General features: G+C 38.9%; 2 protein-coding genes across 2 annotated transcripts; one reads left to right on the forward strand and one right to left on the reverse strand.

Moving 5' to 3' along the window:
• Positions 1–172: 172 nt before the first annotated feature.
• rxfp3 (relaxin family peptide receptor 3) lies at positions 173–1,604 on the reverse strand. The gene is given in 3 exon segments (XM_056268272.1): positions 173–986; positions 988–1,318; positions 1,320–1,604. Coding segments are annotated over 3 exon segments (1,233 nt in total). The 5' UTR covers positions 1,469–1,604; the 3' UTR covers positions 173–233.
• A 15,583-nt stretch (positions 1,605–17,187) lies between these two features.
• LOC130102285 (granzyme K-like) lies at positions 17,188–19,375 on the forward strand. Its single transcript, XM_056268275.1, has 5 exons — positions 17,188–17,340; positions 17,447–17,591; positions 18,600–18,738; positions 18,831–19,085; positions 19,188–19,375. The coding sequence occupies exons 1-5, from the start codon at positions 17,277–17,279 to the stop codon at positions 19,356–19,358; spliced, it is 774 nt and encodes a 257-aa protein (XP_056124250.1). The 5' UTR covers positions 17,188–17,276; the 3' UTR covers positions 19,359–19,375.
• Positions 19,376–20,403: the final 1,028 nt, after the last annotated feature.

Here is a 20,403-nt window from a genome sequence, read left to right on the forward strand (position 1 = left end):
GTGTGAAATAAAACTCGGATTGGATTTAGAGCCTGTAATTAAGGAACATTTTGAAATGGAGGAGGCTCCCCTCCAGTTCTAAAAGATGTTCCAGAACGGCTTTTAGTCTGCGCGTTGGTTTCTTTGAGAACTATTTTAGTTTAGTTGGCAGAGAAAAACAATGGTACAAGCTAATTAATTAACTTATTTGCCATTTTGTTTGAGTCTGAAAACTTACTCAACATAACTTCTCCTTATGTGCTGTTAGGCAGAAGGTCGTTTCTGCCGTTATAGATGACCGTTCCCGGGGGATAGAAAACGAGCGCGGGCTCCGCGGGACTGCGAGGAACCAGCGCGGGACCGTGTTCATCCTGCTCGGGCTTTGTGGAGGCTGTAAACGGTCTCATGTTCGTCACAGAAGGCGATGTAATTTGCCAAAACAGCTTTTTCAACGCCTTTCTGAATTCCCTTCTCATCAAACAGTACAGAATAGGATTGAGACAGCTGTTTGAATGTGCCAAACAGACTGTGACTGGAAAAATATACACCTGTGTGGTGTAGTACTCGTAACTGAAGTGCACTACATTGAGTTTTATTAAGATACCCCACGCGGTTAACGCCTGATTCGGCAGCCAGCACAGGAAAAAAGACAAAACGACAATAGTCACTGATTTGGTCACTTTGGATCGCCTCTTAGCGCTGGAGGTGTTCACATTTTTGTTAGTTATGAAGCGCAAGAGGAGCAGGTAACAGATCGTGATTATTCCGAGCGGAATGATGAACCCCAGAAGTACTTTTTGCGCGTGGTATAAACCTAGCCAAAATTGCGCGTCTCCGCTCCTGTCGGGAAATTTCACCAGACACAGTTCCTCGTTGGATACCGTGGCGGTCGTTGAAAATATGGCGTTTGGCAGAGCGGCACCGACCGCTGCTATCCAGATGATGATAGTCATCCATTGCGCGGAGAAACGCAACCGGCGCCTCCTACTTTTTAACGCCGAAGCCACCGGAGCAGTATCTCGCGAAGCTCATAGCCGTGAGGAAAAACACGCTGGCGTACATGTTCGTAGCCGTGACATAAGACACTATCTTACACATAGCCTTCCCAAATAGCCAAGTGAAATCCATGGCGTTCTCCACAGCCCAAAAAGGAAGCGTCAAAACAAACTGAAAGTCAGTGACCGCCAAACTGGTCACAAAGAGGTTGATGCAAGACTTCTTCCATGCTTGTTTTGATTTCATGAGATAGAGGACAAGGATGTTTCCGATTAAACCCAGTGCGCACACAACCGAGTAAATGACAGAGATCATTATTCTAAGGACCGCAGATCCATCTCCCGTCGGGTTTATCCAAATCGGCGAGATCCTGAAAGTCACTCCATGAAAGATTAGTCCTGTTGACCATGAAGCTCGCGTTGTATTCACTTAACAGGAGACTTCCAAGCGCGTACTCTGTGCGCTCGTCTTGCATCTCGGGAGTCTTCTGCATTGCTGTTGTTCAGTGTACTTCTTCCATCCTGTTTGAGTTACTCATTCCTGAATCTTACCATTCCAACTTCTCCTCTCTCCACTGTCTTATAGTTTTCCGTAGACAACGTCTTGCCGCACACATAACAACGGTGATATTTAAGACCATCTAAAATCGATGTAAATAAATCGATCTTAGAGGGGGCATTTAACCGCATTTTAGTGATGTTTATCGGACAATTATGTTGTCTGTTCGTAGCTTCACGCGCAATGACAGCTCGCTGCGTTTTTATAGAGCCAAGTGTCAATGGATTGGATGGCGTGCGCTTTTACGCAGCAAAGACAGTGATGGTGGTGATCCCTGTGATGCGCGTGCTCTGAATGGTTCAATAGTGTGGAAATGTATATATTCTGCAATATAAATTTGCAGTATCTTAAACTTCATTTACAATTTTAATTAGTTAAAAATAGTATGAAATATATTAGATGGCCAAGTCTAAGCAGTGTCTATAGCAGCCACTGTTTTTGAAATATTCAATACCATTTTTTTTTTACATCACAGCAGTTAGTTAAACGAGTGAATATTTTTTTTTAAACCACACTGGCATACCTTAAGGAAAGTGTAATGAGGGATTGTATAGGACAAAATTAGGACAAAGGTTGTTTTTTTCATAATTGTCATAATTTAATAATTTAAAAAAATGTTGGTGCAAGTTGTAATTTTTTAACATTGTAAATACAATTATTTTTTAAAATAAATGTTTGTTTAATTTGTATTTATTTATGACTGTATCTAGATATCTGTTGACCAAAACAATGGTTTTTATATTTTTGCTTATTTGTGAATTGTGTTGTTTTACAAAAAAAAAAAAATTGCTTTTCAATTTCTCTAATAATAGAATATGCCAGGTTCCCACGGTGACAACATGCCCCACTATGACAAAAAAAAATGTGTTCAACAAACTTGATGTTCAAAAATTAAATGTAAACACAAATTGACTTTAAAAAAAAAAGTTTTTTACCTATAGAGGTCAGTTATCTTTTGATTGACAGGCCGAATGTTCTCACTCATTCTCACACCGTTTTTTTTTTGTGTGTGTAATTTATTTGATTAAACAATTTTTATATTCTTCATTAATGGCATTGGTCATATTTGCATTGACAGATGAGAGCCGAGGCTAGCCAAATCATACCACTTTGACATGTTTTCTGTGACAGTTCTAGTTTATTAGCACCAGGCTCCTTTAAAAGTTTTATCATATTGTCTTCTGGTATCAAATGCTCGAGGGATGTTTCAGGTCAGCTGCTGTATCAGGTCAAATCTAATGAAGTGTTCTTTGCCCCTCTCCAAATCCTCATTATCAGCTTGTGATGGTGCACGAAAACAGCTCTGAGGTGCCTGTGGGATTTATGATTTGATCTTGGAATAAATTCAGTAAATGAGTTTGGTTTTGAAAAAGATGAGTAATTTAAAACAAAATTTTCTCTAACATTTTTTCTTTAAAAAAAACAGTCCTCAAATAAAATAATCTGTTTGAAGCAGCATATATTCCAAGGTCTAGACCTGAGATGTTCCACTGCAGGGTTTCTGTAATCTCTCATTGCTTACCAGAGTCACTGTCTTTAGTCATTTTGTGCTCTAGTTATGGGATCCAACAGCTTTCTAACGGCAGCTCACCTAGCAAAACAGTTTCTTGGCAACCATGTTACATCAACTATTGTCACAACTTCAAAGGTCAGTTTGAATCAGTCTCTTCCTAACATAGAACAGGCTCAATTTCTCGCTTTGGTTCCCAGTGGCAGAGCTTGCCTTTTCAGGGTGTAGTTGCAAGTGAGAAGTGTTTCTCCAGAAAATGGATAAAAGAAATTAAATTGGAACATGGCCCAATATTCTTCATCATTATATATTCATAATAATATCATAATAATATAATATAATTTGTTATAAATATTTTTCATTAGTATTTGGGTACGGGACAATTATGGCACCAATTAAACCTCCACTGTAGTAGGCATTCAAATTTTTTCCAGGCAGGTGCTGTAGTTTAGCAGCAAGGATAACCGGTATTGCAGTTATGCATTTCAAATAGTCTTGTACTAGAGGTTTTTAGGTTCAGTCGTTGTCCTGCTTACCCTCAAACAAGCTCAGCTCGTTTTCTACCCTGAATCTGGAACCTATATATTCGGCGAAAGTTGGAAATAATACCTGACATATCTAATTCTTCTGACATTCTAAAATCAATTCAAAATGGAAACAAATGCTTATTATTAGGGGGGTTATTGACTCGAGCAGTACACAAACATTGCACTTGACAGGAATTCTATTAATCCGAGTGCATATCTAGAATGTAGACGGCCAGCGATCAATCAATTAAGTCTCCACAGCAGCTGGTTGGTTTTTTTGGGGTTTTTTTGTGCTCATGTAAATAATTCATCAGACCTCCAGACAAGGGAACATGGACATCTGAGGGTGGAACACAACATTCTTGCTCCCTGAGAGCATTCCCTCTGTCCTTTTTGAATGTTACTGTACTCACACACGGTCCCAGTTCATGTTTTCAAAATGGAACACTCTATTTCTGTTGTGCTGTGGGTTCAAACCTAGGTCAGACATTTCAGGTGTGAGTCTTGGGAAGATTTCCTAATTTGCTTATACAAGAAAGACCAAAACAAACATCTATTGATGAATATTTCATTAAACATGACAAGCTCAAATGGAGTGAGAAGGAAACGAAATTTCATGCTGCATGAATGACAGAGTGTTATGCTTCAAAATGCTTCAAATGCAATATCATGTTAACTTTTTTTTTTTAATTAGCAGACTGTATGAAGGAAAAGATGCATTCAAATTATCATACGCTTTTTTTAATGCATAAATTGTATTAATTTATGCATACAATTTCACCTACCATATGTCAAACCGGCTGATTCCAGGAAAAGTGTTGAAACTCATAAATTCTGTTTCCCAGGGAGTCATGCACCTATTTTTTTCTCTTCTGGGGGGCAACAGTGATGGTCCTCTTAGTGCCCTAGGCAAGAAAAGACATGACCAAACAAAAAGATCACAAAAGTTTCAAGTGATTTGACGATTTTAGACACTTTTTATGTACATGTACATTTAAAAAAAAATCTCGTTATGTTTTTGTCACACACAATTGTCCTGAATATTCCCCATCCCACCACCACCAACAAAAAAAAAAAAAAAAGCCTTGCAGTTTTCAGTTCGAGTTAACTTTGATTTCATGCATCGTCTTAAGGAGTAGTTGGCTTTGTTGTTTGCTTCAGGCTGAGTGATGGATGAGTCACAAACTTATGGATGAGTCACAAACTTGTGGCTGTTCCAGTCTGTGCCATATCTACTTTTTCATTTAGTCGATCGCCATTCTGTCATTTTATTTCCCAAAGGAAACCTATTCCCAGTTTAAGCAAACAAGGTTTCTACTTGATCTACATTGGTGGGTACAGATTAGCACTTGATCTCAGATTCTTAGCTTATCCAGATTTGATCCAGATTGTTTTTTGAAAGACTGCACAGCAAAAATCCTCATGAAATCATATTCTTTTTCAAATTTGATTCAAACCCCATTTGGAGGTGCTTTGAAATTTAATTCCAATCAGATTTTTACAAATGCGTCTCAGTCTGGACACTCTGCCTGCTCAAATCGGATTTCAAATTGCCTTTTGCGTCACAATGATAACATCCAAACATGTTACAGGAAATGCCGGAAGTATTCATATACATATATACCAGTCTCCTCTATCGCTGAGTTTTTCTTGTGCGACTCGAAAGGGCGCTTATTTGGAGAGTAATATGATGCACTTCCATTTTCCCTGCATCCGTTTTGAAAGCCATACAGGGTGCTCCTATCTTGTTGCCAAACCCATGTTATGTCTGGACACACAGATGTTATTTGATCACTTGTGATTAATAGTGTGGACAGTCTGCCTGAAAAGATCTGATTTGAGAATAAAATCAGATTTGCCAGCAGTCTGAACGTATAGCCTAACTATTTGTTCAACAGGTGAGTAAATCAGGTGTACTGAAACTCAGAATTTCTATGAAAATGTTTGCAGGTTAGACTGAAATTTATAACAGAAGAAGTAATACATGGCATAAAGAACTGTGAAAAATAAAAGTAAATAGAGGTGTTGTGGAAGTCGTTGCTGTCATTGTGACAATCTAGTTAGCATTTATTTCTTTCATTGCTAGAACAAAAACCAACTAATTTACTTTTGTTCTTTCCCTATATTCTGTTTTATTTCCGAGTAAACATTTAATTGCAAACAATTCTGGAGGTCTGGACACATAGACAGAAATACTTTTAAAAATGTCTCTGTGTTTTTTTGTCCAGGCATTCGAAAAAACATTCGGTGCCTTTGACTTTCTTTGTACGGATAAAAAACTGATGAAACATTCATTAAAATGTTTTCTTTTGTGTTCCACAGAAGGAAGAAAGTCATGGAGGCTTGGAACGACATGAGGGTGACAGAATTTTCATTTTTGTCTCAGGGGCCATGAAATGAAAACCTTTTTTTTTTTTTTTTTTTTTTTTTTACAAAGGTCCATAATCCAGATCACTGTCACTATAGGCCATTTTCTCAAGCATCCTTTTAAAAAAATCACTTTAGGTTCAGTACATAAATATACAAACAAATAAATACACAAGTTCTTTTTGAGAGATCTCATGGAATAGCCTCTTAAAGGTATACTCCACCCAAAAATGAAAATTCTGTCATCATTTACTCACCCTCAAGTTGTTGCAAACCTGTATGAGTTTCTTTCTTTTGATGAACACAAAGGAAGATATTTTAAAAAAGTTTAATCTGAAATCAATATCTCTTATCCCCATAATTATTTATGTGGTGAAATTCTGTGTAATAAGTGGTAACTGTTCTCTCCGCAGAAGTTTTCCGTTTAAAGAGCTAATAAAATATTTACTCAGATCAATATTTTGTGTCTAATTATTTACTTACGTGGCAAGTAGCCGTTTATGATATATATAAGCATTGTAAATCGTTTTACAATGCTTATTTTTACTTCCAGTTTAAAGTATGTAAGTAAATGTTTTTCTCCAAAACATGTTGGCCACAATTATTGGCACCCCTAGAATTTGTTTTACGAGTAAAATATCTCTGAAGTATATTCCCATTAATTTACCTTTTTTAGCACACCAGGGTGACTAGGAACATGCAATTGTCTAGCTATGACTTCTGGTTTCATGGGAGTTTAAATATGAGGAAACACAAAGGCCAAATTCCCTTAATCATTAATCATCACAATGAGTAAAACCAAAGAATATAGTTCTAATGTGCAGCAAAAGATTGTTGAGCATCACAAAATAGAAAGTGGCTGTAAGAAAATAGCTAAAGAATTGAAAATCCCCATTTTGAGCATCAGGGCAATAATTAAGAAGTTCCAATCAACTAAAGATGTTACGAATCTGCCAGGAAGAGGATGTGTGTCTATATTGCCTTAATGCACAGTGAGGAGGAGAGTTTGAGTGGCCAAAGACTCTCCAAGGATCACAGATGGAGAATTGCAGAGATTAGTTGAGTCTTGGGGTCAGAAAAAAAAATCAAACAACCCCTACATCCCCACATGTTGTTTGGGAGGGTTTCAAGAAAATCCTTCTTGCTCATCCAAAAACAAACTCCAACATATTCAGTTGTCAGACACGACTGGAACTTCAAATGGCACAGGGTTCTGTGGTCAGATGAAACTAAAACAATAGCTTTTTGGCAGCAAACACGCTAGATGGTGTGGTGGCAAACAAAATTCTATCACTGAATAAGAGACAAACATTTCCAATTGTCTTTGATGAGGTTTATTTTCTTGCAAGAAAAGGCCAGCAGTCGTACAGTCACACAGAGTCCTGACGGCTTCTGCTAGAAATCTTATAATGGGCCATGGCTGGATCTTCCATCAGGACAACGATCCAAAACAAACATCAAAATCAACACAAAAATGTGTTACGGAGCACAAAATGAAGCCTCTGCCATGGCCTGACCTGATGAGTGGAGTTAACTGAAGAGAAGAAGCACCAACATGGATCTGGGAATCTGAAGGATCTGATTCTGGAGAGATTCTGAAGGAATGGTCTCTGATCTCTTGTCAGTTGTTCTCCAAAATCATCAGGCATTATAGGAGAAAACTCAGAGCTGTCATCTTGGCAAAAGGAGATTGCAAAAAGTATTTAATAAAAGGGTGCCAATAATTGTGGCCAACGTGTTTTGGAGAAAAACATTTATTTCATAATGTGATTGTTTTACATTAAAACAATCACATTATGAAATACACAAACAATTGTACTTTACTTTACTTCATTTTTTAAATTAAAGATCAAAAGGATAAACAATGCAGATTTATTTTTTACAGCCATTTTTGATCATATTTACGAGGGGTGCCATTAATTCTAACCACAACTGTATGTTCAGGCAGTATTATTCGCTTTACAGGGACTGCAATGGAGAAGTGCGCGCGAGTGCTGGAAACAGCATGCACACTGTTCAATGGCAGCACTAATGTTCAAACCCGATTTCCCAAACTTTATGAGCAACACCCAAGTTCAAATGTACGGAGCCAATACGTCATGTGGATATAGGACTGTCACAGAGCTGACCTCTGTTCCCTGTGTTCCCCTTGTTAGCCCTGTCTAGAATCACCGGAACACATACTTGGGTTTTTATAATGTTTATAATATTATATTATAATACAATATTATAATGTTTTTGACTGCTATTATGAGATAATATTCACTTCGTGTTAATTTTGTAACAAAGACTTAAAGACACAGAGTATGGATATTTGATGCCAAATAGGCCTACTTTTATTAAAAAAAAAAAAAAAAAAAAAATTAAATATGCAATGTATTTTTTATTTAAAAAGACACTGGTAACACTTTACAATAAGGTTTCATTTGTTAACATGAATTAACTACATTATTTAAAAGGATAGTTTAAAAGGATAGTTTTGAAAGGATGATGGTTACCAAACCATTTCTGGTCATTGACTTTTTTTTTTTTTTACTGGAGGTCAATGGGGACCAGCAACTGTTTGGTTACCAACATTCTTCAAAATATCTTCTTTTGTGTTCAACAGAGGAAAGAAACTCATACAGGTTTAGTCAAAACAACTTGAGGGTGAGTAAATGACAGATTTAAAATTTTTGGGTGAACTCTCCTTTTAACATGAACTAACAATGAGCAATATACTTCTAGCATTTATTAATCTTTAATCTCAACATTTACTAATACATTATAAGATCAACATTTTTATTTGTTAACATTACTTAATATACTGAATTAACATGAAAATAAACATTTTCATTAACAAAGGCTAAGATATTCTTTATTGTTAATTCATGTTAGTGTCACATTTTGGTTTGTTCATGTTCCATGTCTGTCATGTGTTAGTTAATGCATTAATGTAAAACAAATAAAACCTTACTACCAAGACATTTCAACAAATAATAGAACAAACTTATCATTTAAAAATTGTACACATGTATAATTGTAATATAATAATAATAATAAATAGGACTTTTATCAACTTAACACTCTTGGAAAGAACAGTTAACTTTTCAGTCACATTATTGAATTGCATTCTTCCAAAAAAGACGTCATGTCATCCCTAAAGATGTAAAGGGCTCTTTGGAATTGTCCAACTGGTTAATGAGATTTCAGAGGGCCATTTTCTTGTCCTCCTCTTCCATTTAAAAAAAAAAAAAAAAAAAAGCTCTTCCACAGGCCGCTGAACACGTCTGTTGAATGTATCCATTGCACAGCCAATTTCATGTGTCTGATTATTGGGAGTTTCTTCATTGTAAAATGGCAAAGATTAATGAAGTTTTAATGGTTCATATAAAAGTAATATTTGCAATAACACATACATACTGAAAAATACCTCACTACTGCTGGATGTAGGTTGTTCTTCACATCTCATTGGTTTGGAGGTTTTCTGTCATGTAACACATTTTTTTGGTTGATATAGTATTGGTTAGGATAGGGTGTGATGTAGTGTGAGCTGGAGAGAAATAAGGAGATGCCTTTCAGACAAAACTCCAAAGTTAGAGAATTAGGGCCCACCATCTCCTTATATTTGAAAGTCATTTAAGATGGAAATATGAAGAAAACTTCAAATATCAACTGTATTCATGCAATTACTTGAGCTGGTAATTATTTACAGATCAAAATTCAAAGGAAGCTCCCAAAATAACGTGTAGTAGAGTATACTGAAGAAAAAAGAAAAATGTACTGTAAATGCATAGTTAAAATGGGGAGTTTTTTTCTTGTTTTACTCAGAGACATAATAATATAAATATAACAGAATTAGGACAAAGCATTATACATCTATCTATCTATCTATCTATCTATCTATCTATCTATACAATACACATATACTCATAGCGGCTGTTTACAGACTCCTTGTGCATCCAAAAATCTCACTGGATTATTACAATTAATCGGAAAACGAATGTTTAGAAATGTAAGCTGATATTTCACACAACAGCAAAAGATATAGGCCTAAATAACTGGCTTAAAACCATTTTCTGAGGTGAAAAAACTAACATGTCTAAGACTTTTGCACAATAGGCCAACTGTATATGAGTATATATATATATATATACACACATACACACAAAATAAAAATCATAAAGTTAATTGTAACACCTAACAATAAGGTTAACTTAATGTTAGTTAATTTATTACCTAACATGAACTAACAATGAGCAATACTGTCACGGTATAGGCTTGGAGATGAAGGAGGCAGACGAATCACTACATCGAAATCAAAGGTTTAATTTCCAGAAGGCAAAATACAACAAAGAGCTCCACACAGTATGCTCAAACATTGACCGACAAACACTGAATAAAGAACAGGAACTAAATACACAGATGATAATGGGGTACGACAGGTGACGGTGATGAAGAAGATTGACTAATTAACTAAACACAGGTGACTAAACTGAGGACAAACGAGGAGCGGGAAAACTGAACAGGACTAAACCAAAACACTGAAGAAAACGGGGAAAACAAAGAGTCAAACTGTGACAGTATGCCCCCTCCCAAAAAGGCGCGACCTCGCGCCGTATAACATCAATGGGGTGGGGGGGTGGGCGCCCTGGAGGCTGAGGAGAGCGAGGTCTGGAGCAGGAAGCCTCCAGGGCGGAGCAGGACGTGGACGTGACCAGGGCGGGGCAGGACGAGGGCGTGGCCAGGGCGGAGCAGGACGAGGGCGTGGCCAGGGCGGAGCAGGACGAGGGCGTGGCCAGGGCGGAGCAGGCCCTTCGGGTGGCCAGGGCGGTGCAGACCCTTCGGGTGGCCACGGCGGTGCAGACCCTTCGGGTGGCCACGGCGGTGCAGACCCTTCGGGTGGCCACGGCGGTGCAGACCCTTCGGGTGGCCACGGCGGTGCAGACCCTTCGGGTGGCCACGGCGGTGCAGACCCTTCGGGTGGCCACGGCGGTGCAGACCCTTCGGGTGGCCACGGCGGTGCAGACCCTTCAGGTGACCATGGGTCCTTGGGCGCCCACGGCGAGGGCCTATGGCCCCCCCCCAAAAAAATTAATGGGGAGAGTGACAGAGTCATTACGGGTCTCTGGGCAAGACGGAACCAGCGGTGAAGGGGTCTCTGGGCTGGACGGAACCAGCGGTGAAGGGGTCTTTGGGCTGGACGGAACCAGCGGTGAAGGGGTCTCTGAAGGGCTGGACGGGACCAGCGGAGAAGGCTCTGAAGGGCTGGGCGGGACCAGCGGAGAAGGCTCTGAAGGGCTGGGCGGGACCAGCGGAGAAGGCTCTGAAGGGCTGGGCGGGACCAGCGGAGAAGGCTCTGGCCCGGCAGGCGTGACGCGAAACTCTGGCTTGGCAGGCGAGCAGGTAAGCCCAGGCTCGGCAGGCGTGCAGGGAAGCCCAGGCTCGGCAGGCGTGCAGGGAAGCCCAGGCTCGGCAGGCGTGCAGGGAAGCTCAGGCTCGGCAGGCGTGCAGGGAAGCCCAGGCTCTGCAGGCGTGCAGGGAAGCTCAGGCTCTGCAGGCGTGCAGGGAAGCTCAGGCTCTGCAGGCGTGCAGGGAAGCTCAGGCTCGGCAGGCGTGCAGGGAAGCTCAGGCTCGGCAGGCGTGCAGGGAAGCTCAGGCTCGGCAGGCGTGCAGGGAAGCTCAGGCTCGGCAGGCGTGCAGGTAAGCTCAGGACTGGACGGAACCAGTGGCGAAGGAAGCTCGGGGCTGAGTTCATGGGCTGTAGATGTGTGTGCTGCCCACACACACACAAAACAGCCACAGACACCACAATGAACTGGACGGTCTCTGGCGCAGGATCAGCGGGCTCTGGCGCAGGATCAGCGGGCTCTGGCTGGACGGTCTCCGGCTGGACGGGGCTGGATGGGACCAGTGGCGAAGGCTTTGCTGACTCTGGATCAGCTGGTGCTACAGTAAGGGAGGAACCACAACACCAAAGAGCTCGGTCCATAAACTCCATAAAAGGCAGATCTAACTCTTCGAGCAGCAGAATCTGGGCTAGAGGATCATCGAGTCCTCTCCAGAACCGTTGCTTTAGAAACTCCTCCTCCCAGTAGATATCCTGGTGCAGATGCAGATAAACTTCGACAAACTCCTCCAAAGAACTCCCGTTCTGATCAAAAAGAAACGCCTCCATTGCGTCGTCCTCCATACTCACTTTTGGGTCGGTCAATCTGTCACGGTATAGGCTTGGAGATGAAGGAGGCAGACGAATCACTACATCGAAATCAAAGGTTTAATTTCCAGAAGGCAAAATACAACAAAGAGCTCCACACAGTATGCTCAAACATTGACCGACAAACACTGAATAAAGAACAGGAACTAAATACACAGATGATAATGGGGTACGACAGGTGACGGTGATGAAGAAGATTGACTAATTAACTAAACACAGGTGACTAAACTGAGGACAAACGAGGAGCGGGAAAACTGAATAGGACTAAACCAAAACACTGAAGAAAACGGGGAAAACAAAGAGTCAAACTGTGACAAATACATTTTACATTAATATTTGTTAATCTTAGTTATTAAAAATCCAGATGTTCATTGTTTGTTCATGTTAGTTCACAGTGCATTAATGTTAACAAATAGGCCTACAACTTTTGATTTCCATATTAGCAAAAGTTGAAGTTAACGAAGATTAATAAATGTTGTAGAAGTGCAGTTCATTCTTAGTTCATGCTAACCAAAGCAGTTAACCAATGAAACCTTATTGTAAAGTGTTACCATTAAAACAATAATAAAGTCGCTTCATCGCAAATCCCATTTATAACACCCAATCTAAAAAGTAATTGAACCGTCCGACAAACACTGAAAAGGATAAAGGATGAAATAAAATATAGCCTAAGCTTCCCACACAGCGCGGCAGTAATAAAATGTGAAATACATGCACATAATTAGTTTGTTTTAGTTTGTTTAGTGTTTAGTTTGGAAGACAAATAAATTTTTAACAACTCACCATGCTCTCTTCGCTATGGTGTTATGTTTTAATAACTCCGCCCCCTGCCTTAAAGGGTTAGTTCACCCAAAAAATGAAAATTATGTCATTAATGACTCACCCTCATGTCGTTCCAAGCCCGTAAGACCTCCGTTCATCTTCGAAACACAGTTTAAGATATTTTAGATTTAGTCCGAGAGCTTTCTGTCCCTCCATTGAAAATGTATGTACGGTATACTGTCCTTGTCCAGAAAGGTAATAAAAACATCATCAAAGTAATCCATGTGACACCAGTGGGTTAGTTAGAATGTTTTGAAGCATCGAAAATACATTTTGGTCCAAAAATAACAAAAACTACGACTTTATTCAGCATTGTATTCTCTTCCGGTTCTGTTGTCAATCCGCGTTCATTTATACTGATGATGTAAGACGCTGCTGACGTGTATCTGGTGCGCCCGAGCTTCGTTTACAGTCTGAGGGAGACGCACGCTGTAAACAAAACAATCTTCGCAAACATGTCTAAGAAATTCGACACAGAGGAGGACTTGCATTTTTTTGCCCAGCCATATTTATTTAATATTCCTCCGCCCAGGCGAGCAACCACAAAGAAAAGGTGCTAACACCAATTCTCACCCAGGACAACTGGAAGCTGCTGGGGACTGGAAGATGCTGGCTGATCTTGATCAACGGCTTATTATTCCACCTGAGATTGCCACCACTAACCTACGACCAGATATTGTTTTGTGGTCTGGATCAGCACGCATTGTTCAACTGATAGAGTTAACAGTGCCATGGGAGGATGCGGTAGATGAGGCATATGAGAGGAAGAAACTGCGGTATGCTCATCTGGCCACTGAAGCAGAACAGCGAGGATGGAGAGTCCAGGTTTATCCAGTGGAAGTGGGTTGTCGAGGTTTTGTGGCACACTCTAAAACCCGGTTCCTCAGAGACGTCGGATTCAGTGGCCAAGAGTTGCGTCGCACAGTAAAGAACTTATCTGAAGCAGCAGAAAGGAGCAGCAACTGGCTGTGGTTGAGACGGAAAGATTCTGGCTGGCTGTGTACAGGCCGCCACGCTACGGTTTCGTAGAATTCTTGAAAACTTGAAGAGTCTGTTGGTTCATTTGTGTAGGTAGTATTTACAGTCATTACGTTCCTGTGTATATTGCGTGAATTGCGTGGTTAGGCAGATATTGTGTTTTGCGGTAGGTGGTATGCCATACGGAAACTGCTTTAACGCACCAGTGGGGCTCGACAGCCTTAGTCAAACGGGTTGGCGCGTATGCTCGGGTTGCGGAGAGATTGTGAGATTGTGGTTAGGTCTCAGCAGCAGGAGGGATGTAGAGGTCAGTAAGCTGGACTGAGTTGAGTGGGAGACGGAGGGGGGTGACTCTGGGATGCCAGAGTCACTGTCGAGCCCTCTTGAGGTGTCGTGGGCTGGTCGACGAAACACTGAGGACGGAAGGTGCCCACTTGAAGACCCTAGAGATGTCCTCTACTCGGCTCAATCCAGACGGTTGTCGTGCTGGTCCACTGGGGAGACCACACTGTAGTTGCAGCCGTAGTGTGTGCTGACGCGCCAAATACACTGCAGTCATTAACGCCGGACAGAAGGGGAGTCACACCATCATATGGAAAGAAGCGTAAATGGGTGAAGCATAGTTTACTGTAAAGCTACATCTTAGTGTTGCTTATCTTGGCGAAAGCCGAGTACAAATCAGCATGAAGTTTTAACATCTACTCTCGTGTAATGGAAATCATTTGAACCCGAATACACAGACGCACCAGATACACATCAGCAGCGTCTTACGTCATCAGCATCACTGAACGCGGATTGACAACAGAACCGGAAGACAATACAATGCTGAATAAAGTCGTAGTTTTTGTTATTTTTGGACCAAAATGTATTTTCGATGCTTCAAAACATTCTAACTAACCCACTGATGTCACATACTTTGATGTCTTTATTACCTTTGTGGACATGGACAGTATACCGTGTATACATTTTCAACGGAGGGACAGAAAACTCTCGGACTAAATCTAAAATATCTTAAACTGTGTTCCGAAGATGAACGGAGGTCTTACGGGCTTGGAACGACATGAGGGTGAGTCATTACTGACATAATTCTCATTTTTGGGTGAACTAACCCTTTAAACGTGTTGTCTGGATTGTGTATCCCATGTGGTCTGAATTGTGTGTCCTGAAACATGTGTTCTGGATTGTGTGTCCTGAAACATGTGTTCTGGATTGTGTGTCCTGAAACATGTGTGGGCGCTGCAGGGCTGCAGCTGGATACTATTGATCTCAACACGTAACCGCATGGGAATTCTGGGAAAATCAAGTTCAAAGAAAACTCTTCACAGTCAAAGGTCTTTAGCTGGTGTTAATCAAGATCAATTCTGTTTACATGAGATTAGAGTCCTATCATTTGGCTCTAATAACCTTTCTTCAGTGATAAAAGTTTTTGCAGCTTTTGAAATCAATCCCATCTGATGATGCCTTTGTAATAACAAATGATGGGTAATGTCTGAATAATGTTGACAGCCCCGGAGGATCTCCTGTCATTTTTGCAGTTTTATTGTGTTTCTGTGCCGACAGAGGATCTGTGCAATTATTCAGTCTATATTGGATTAAGATTAGAAAGGTCCCTCTCTGATCTGAGAAAATCAATTAGCGAGAATTATTCAACATAATGCTTGATGCCAATGCTTGATGTAAAAGTTGTTGTAAAAGACTCTTTTGTATCCGATATTTTATCACTTGTCCTCGCCTTTTTTCTTTTTTGGGTGAAAGTTTTACTTAGTGATCGCTGGAAATAAATGGCAAAATATTCTTGCTCTATGAGCTTGTTAAAATTGAACTCTCAAAAATTGTACTCTACTCACTGCTTCTAATGTATGTGCTCTATCTTGGATGGGTTACTGCAAAGGACAAATTCTGAGTATATTACCATACTTTGCCTTCACAAGTCACTTTCACTTTTTTACTTGATAGACAATATCCCCCCAAAATAACGATAAACTCTATATTTTAAATGTATTGATGTTTAAATGTCTGTGCAATATCAACTGAATTAAGTGAAATTTACTATTTTTTGTACAATAAAAAGGTTTTGTTTTTTTTGTTTTTTAGTTTCCTGTGCTAAAAGAAAGTTTACATTTCCCAAAGTTCCACTTCAGGAGTTATGTATTGTTTTTTCTTCCTCCGTATTAATAATTTAAATTTTTGCATCATGATATTATAATGATAATGTGAACATCAATGATAGTTAACCGCAGCACAGCTTGTTTCTGTTTCAGTCGTCTTAAAATTCTTCACATCAGTTTTTCCAAAAGCTCTGTATTTGTAAATGTCAAGTTAAAATATTCTCATTTGCAAGTAGTAGCCTAACTCCTTTTATAAAACAGTTTAATTTCCTCCCCCAAGATCTGTTATTTTCTCTCCTTGACAGGAGGTTAAATAAAAACCTCTGGGTCTTCATTTGAAGCTGTGATTCACACATCTATAAGGTTGGTGCATCAGGAGACTGCAGCCGTGTGTTTTACTTTGAAGCTTCTGCTTTGCGTCTAAAGGTGTGAAAAATCGTTAGTCATTTTAGCTTCACATCAATCTTTCAGTGAGGACTACATGTACCCTGATGAGACTTTTACTTTCAAGACTCATGTCTGAACTCATGTCACAAAGAGCACCTCTCAGTCTTATTTTAATAGGGGAGGAATACAAAAGAATGTAAAAAATACTGTGTCTGTTTACTCTAAATGGTGCCATAGTTGGACTCTTGCGTTCGATCTAAAGCATTGATTAATGCAGAAAATACGAGCTTTATAGTTTGTAAAATACAATAGCTTACTAAATAAGTCTTTAGGGAACCTAACAGTTGCTGTTCATTGATTGTCCCATAGAGTTTTGTAAAGGCCTTTCTGTCAATGTAATAGGGTATGGGTTCAAATTATTTTCTGGGTTTTTTTTATATGTACAGTCGGTAGAGCTTGACTCTCTTTAAATATCTTTTACAACTCGCTCTTAGCTTTAAAGCACTTTTATTTTTTAAGTTCTGCTCTCTCGTATAACAGCCTTTAAAGAAACTGTTCTGACAGTATTATAAGGTAATTATTGTTCAATAAGTTCATTTTTCTGTTGGTTTTGGATTCTTCAAACAGAGATGAACTAAATGTCAACTTGTTAAAATTTGCAAAAACAGATGCATCACATTGCATGCAAACACTCCCACATATACACACCTTTTACACACATTCTGCTCTGACCACAAAGTAACCAAAACGTGCATTGAAAAACAGTTACTTCCTCATTGCTCTTACACTTGACGTTGTTGGATGTCTGAGGCAACACATTGACTTTTGGCTAGAGAACGGTCGGCAAGATGGATGTTTGCAGATATTTGATTGTGTATCACTTCCTGGCGTTCACCTTTTTCAAAGTGGCAGGTAATTGTTCTTTATCTGTCACAGAGTTTGATTAGAAAGTTAAAAAAACAAATCCATCTGTTGGTTTTTGTTGAATCTGTAAATGCCTTTAAAATCTCTATTCCAGCTGGCTTTGAGGTGTCCATTATTGGAGGCAAAGATGTCAAAAAACTTCAGCCGTGGATGGTGTCCATTCAGAAGGACCAGAACCATGTGTGTGGAGGAATCCTCATTCAAGACCAATGGGTTTTAACTTCAGCACACTGCGAAGAGTAAGGCAACCACTTTGAGCATACAAATAAACTTGCAAAATCTATGTGAAGCATAATATAATCTTTCTTTTTTTCCTCATTTTTATAATAAAATAATTGTCCAAATTAAAGATACAATTATTATTTAATTAATGTTTATTTATTTATATTTATTGTTTTAAATGTTTAATGTATTTTATTTTGTGATCTATTTGGTCACACTTTAAGTAAAACAGCACTTACATAAAAAAATGTTAGGTAATGACTATTGTGTTCCTGTTGTATTTCAAAAGACTTTTGCTGCTATTGAGGTGGGATACAGGATTAGGGACAGGTTTTGTGGTATGGTTAGGTTTAATGGGTTAAGAAGTAAGGGAAGGATCAACAGTGTAATTGTAGATGTAATTACAGAAATTAATTACAGCTGTGATTAATTGCAGGTGTGACCTTTGGCTAGGGTACTTGTTAGAGTGTTAGTAGAATGGTAGGGTTAGGGTTAGTTGACAAATAGTTGTAAAGTTACTTATATTCAACAGAATGTTCAAAAGGGACCATCAAAATTATCTTTGCATACGAACTCTTAAAGGGATAGTTCACCCCAAAATGAAATTTACGCCATGATTTACTCAACCTCAAGCCATCCAAGGTGTAAATGACTTTCTTATTTCAGACGAACACAATCGGAGTTAAAAAATATCTTTGCTCTTAAAAAAGAAATATTAGGGACATTTGACCAGTCAGGTATTTTTTAAATCTAAGAACAATGTAAAAGATTGAACACAATAAGTGTAAATGTATCAAATGATTAATATAAATGTTAGAAGGTTAAGACACTTAATATAATGTGGGACCATTTATTTAATGCATATACTGTATATAATTTTTTTTTTTTTTTTTTTTTTTTTTTTTTTTGCTAATTCACTTGACCAGGACACATTCACCTAGTTTTTTATGCTAATCCCTCAGTTTCTTAAGGTTCTCACTGTAAAGTATCAGCATTTGCACATCTAAGTCAGTTTTCTATTTCAGAAAACCCATTTCATCTGTGACAGTTCTCATAGGATCTCTGTCTCTGAGTAAAGGCTCTCAGCGTGTTGGCATCCTCAGTTATGCAAAACCTGCAACATTCAATGCAAGGACTAGACAAGATGACATCATGCTGATTAAGGTAAGGATGAATTGAATGTGGTTGTTGTTTAGACACGGTGACCGTATGATGTTTTTCACAGTATGCATTTGAGCATTGATTTTCTTCTGCAGCTAAACAAAAAAGTGAAAGCAAAGCCCAAAAAAATCCCTAAAAAGGAAAAAGATGTTCCACCTGGAACAAAATGTGTTGTGACAGGTTGGGGAACTACTAATTCTAAAGTCATGGAACCTTCTGATAAACTGCAAATGTTAGAGGTGACAGTTGTGGACAGAGGTCTGTGCAACCGCTTCTACAAGAGCGATCTTGTGATCACTAAAGACATGCTGTGTGCAGGAAACAAGGAGGAAAAGAGAGGCACCTGTTGGGTATGTCATATTGTTGTCTTTGATTTATGGCAGTTGCAGGCTCTTTGAAATCATCCCTTTAACTGTCTGAAGGAAAAAAATAACCTTTTTTTTCTTTTTCAGGGAGATTCCGGTGGACCTCTGGAATGTAAGAAAAACATGGTTGGATTGGTATCAGGGTCGAGAGGATGCGGTAATCCCAAGAAACCAACTGTGTACACATTTCTCTCCAAAAGACATATCATCTGGATCAATGGCATACTGAAAAAGCAACTCAACAGCACAAATTTTTAAGAACCTAAGATTTCCAGCATATACGGTTGATTGTTCAGATTACTGTAACTTTAAAATTCACAAAGCAATATCAAACTTTTTTCACATTTTTTATTTTCCCTTAAGTGTCACCGGCCCACCGGTGGGCCCAAATCCATTACATTTTTAAAACAGTAATATCCTATACTAAACCTAAACTAATCTTGACAAACTATATATCATTTGAAAGCTTACAATCTCTAGTTTCCATATTTGGTGATTGATTTTCAAAATAAATTACAGAGGAGCCGTAATTTATCAATTTGCAACAAGAATATTTTCATACTCCTAAGGCGTGTTTAGACCTTTATTTTGAAATAGTGATGAACATGAAAAATCATGAAAGAAGGGTAGAAACCTCAGTTTGTTTTCATGCCAAGAGTTCAAAAGATAGCATCCATTCAATTATTTTAGAAAAAAAGGTCTGAATTTTTTTTAAATGTAAAGAAAAAAATGATAGATTCACCATTTGTGATGTGGCAGGAAGCTATAACGCACATGCGTGTTCTTTTTATGTGTTTCTTAGAGGTTGAATTCATATCAAAATCTGCCAAACTTCTCATATTACTTCTGAATAGGATCTCTACTTCATAAATTGTATGAAAATTGTGGAAATAATGGTTCAGATCACTCAAAACACATTTGGAAATGGAGGCGCCCTTATATGGGCAGTAATGGAGTCTGGTTGTCATCTAGTGAAAAAGTTTGGTACTGCGCCCAAACAAAATCTCACTGAAAGCTCATTTTTTGAGATATTAACCTAAAATTTGAAACACAACTTGTTCAGATTTTTGGCTTTGATTTTTTTGCAGTTTTAGAGTCGCCCAGGTTTTGAAAATATATATTTTATATAAAATATGAATAATTAAATTCTTTACATTGTACATTTTCATAAACTCAAACTTCTATAACTTTTTTTCTGTTTCACTTTCTTAATTTATTTCACTTCTACAAAAATCTGCCAAACGTCTTCTTTAAAACAAGACCAATCGTACGTCTATATTCCAAAGCATTCTTGAATTACAAC

This window comes from Rhinichthys klamathensis, unplaced genomic scaffold (genome assembly GCF_029890125.1).
Source record: "Rhinichthys klamathensis goyatoka isolate OS25496 unplaced genomic scaffold, OSU_Roscu_1.1 h1tg000270l_1, whole genome shotgun sequence".
Classification (NCBI taxonomy): Eukaryota; Metazoa; Chordata; class Actinopteri; order Cypriniformes; family Leuciscidae; genus Rhinichthys; species Rhinichthys klamathensis.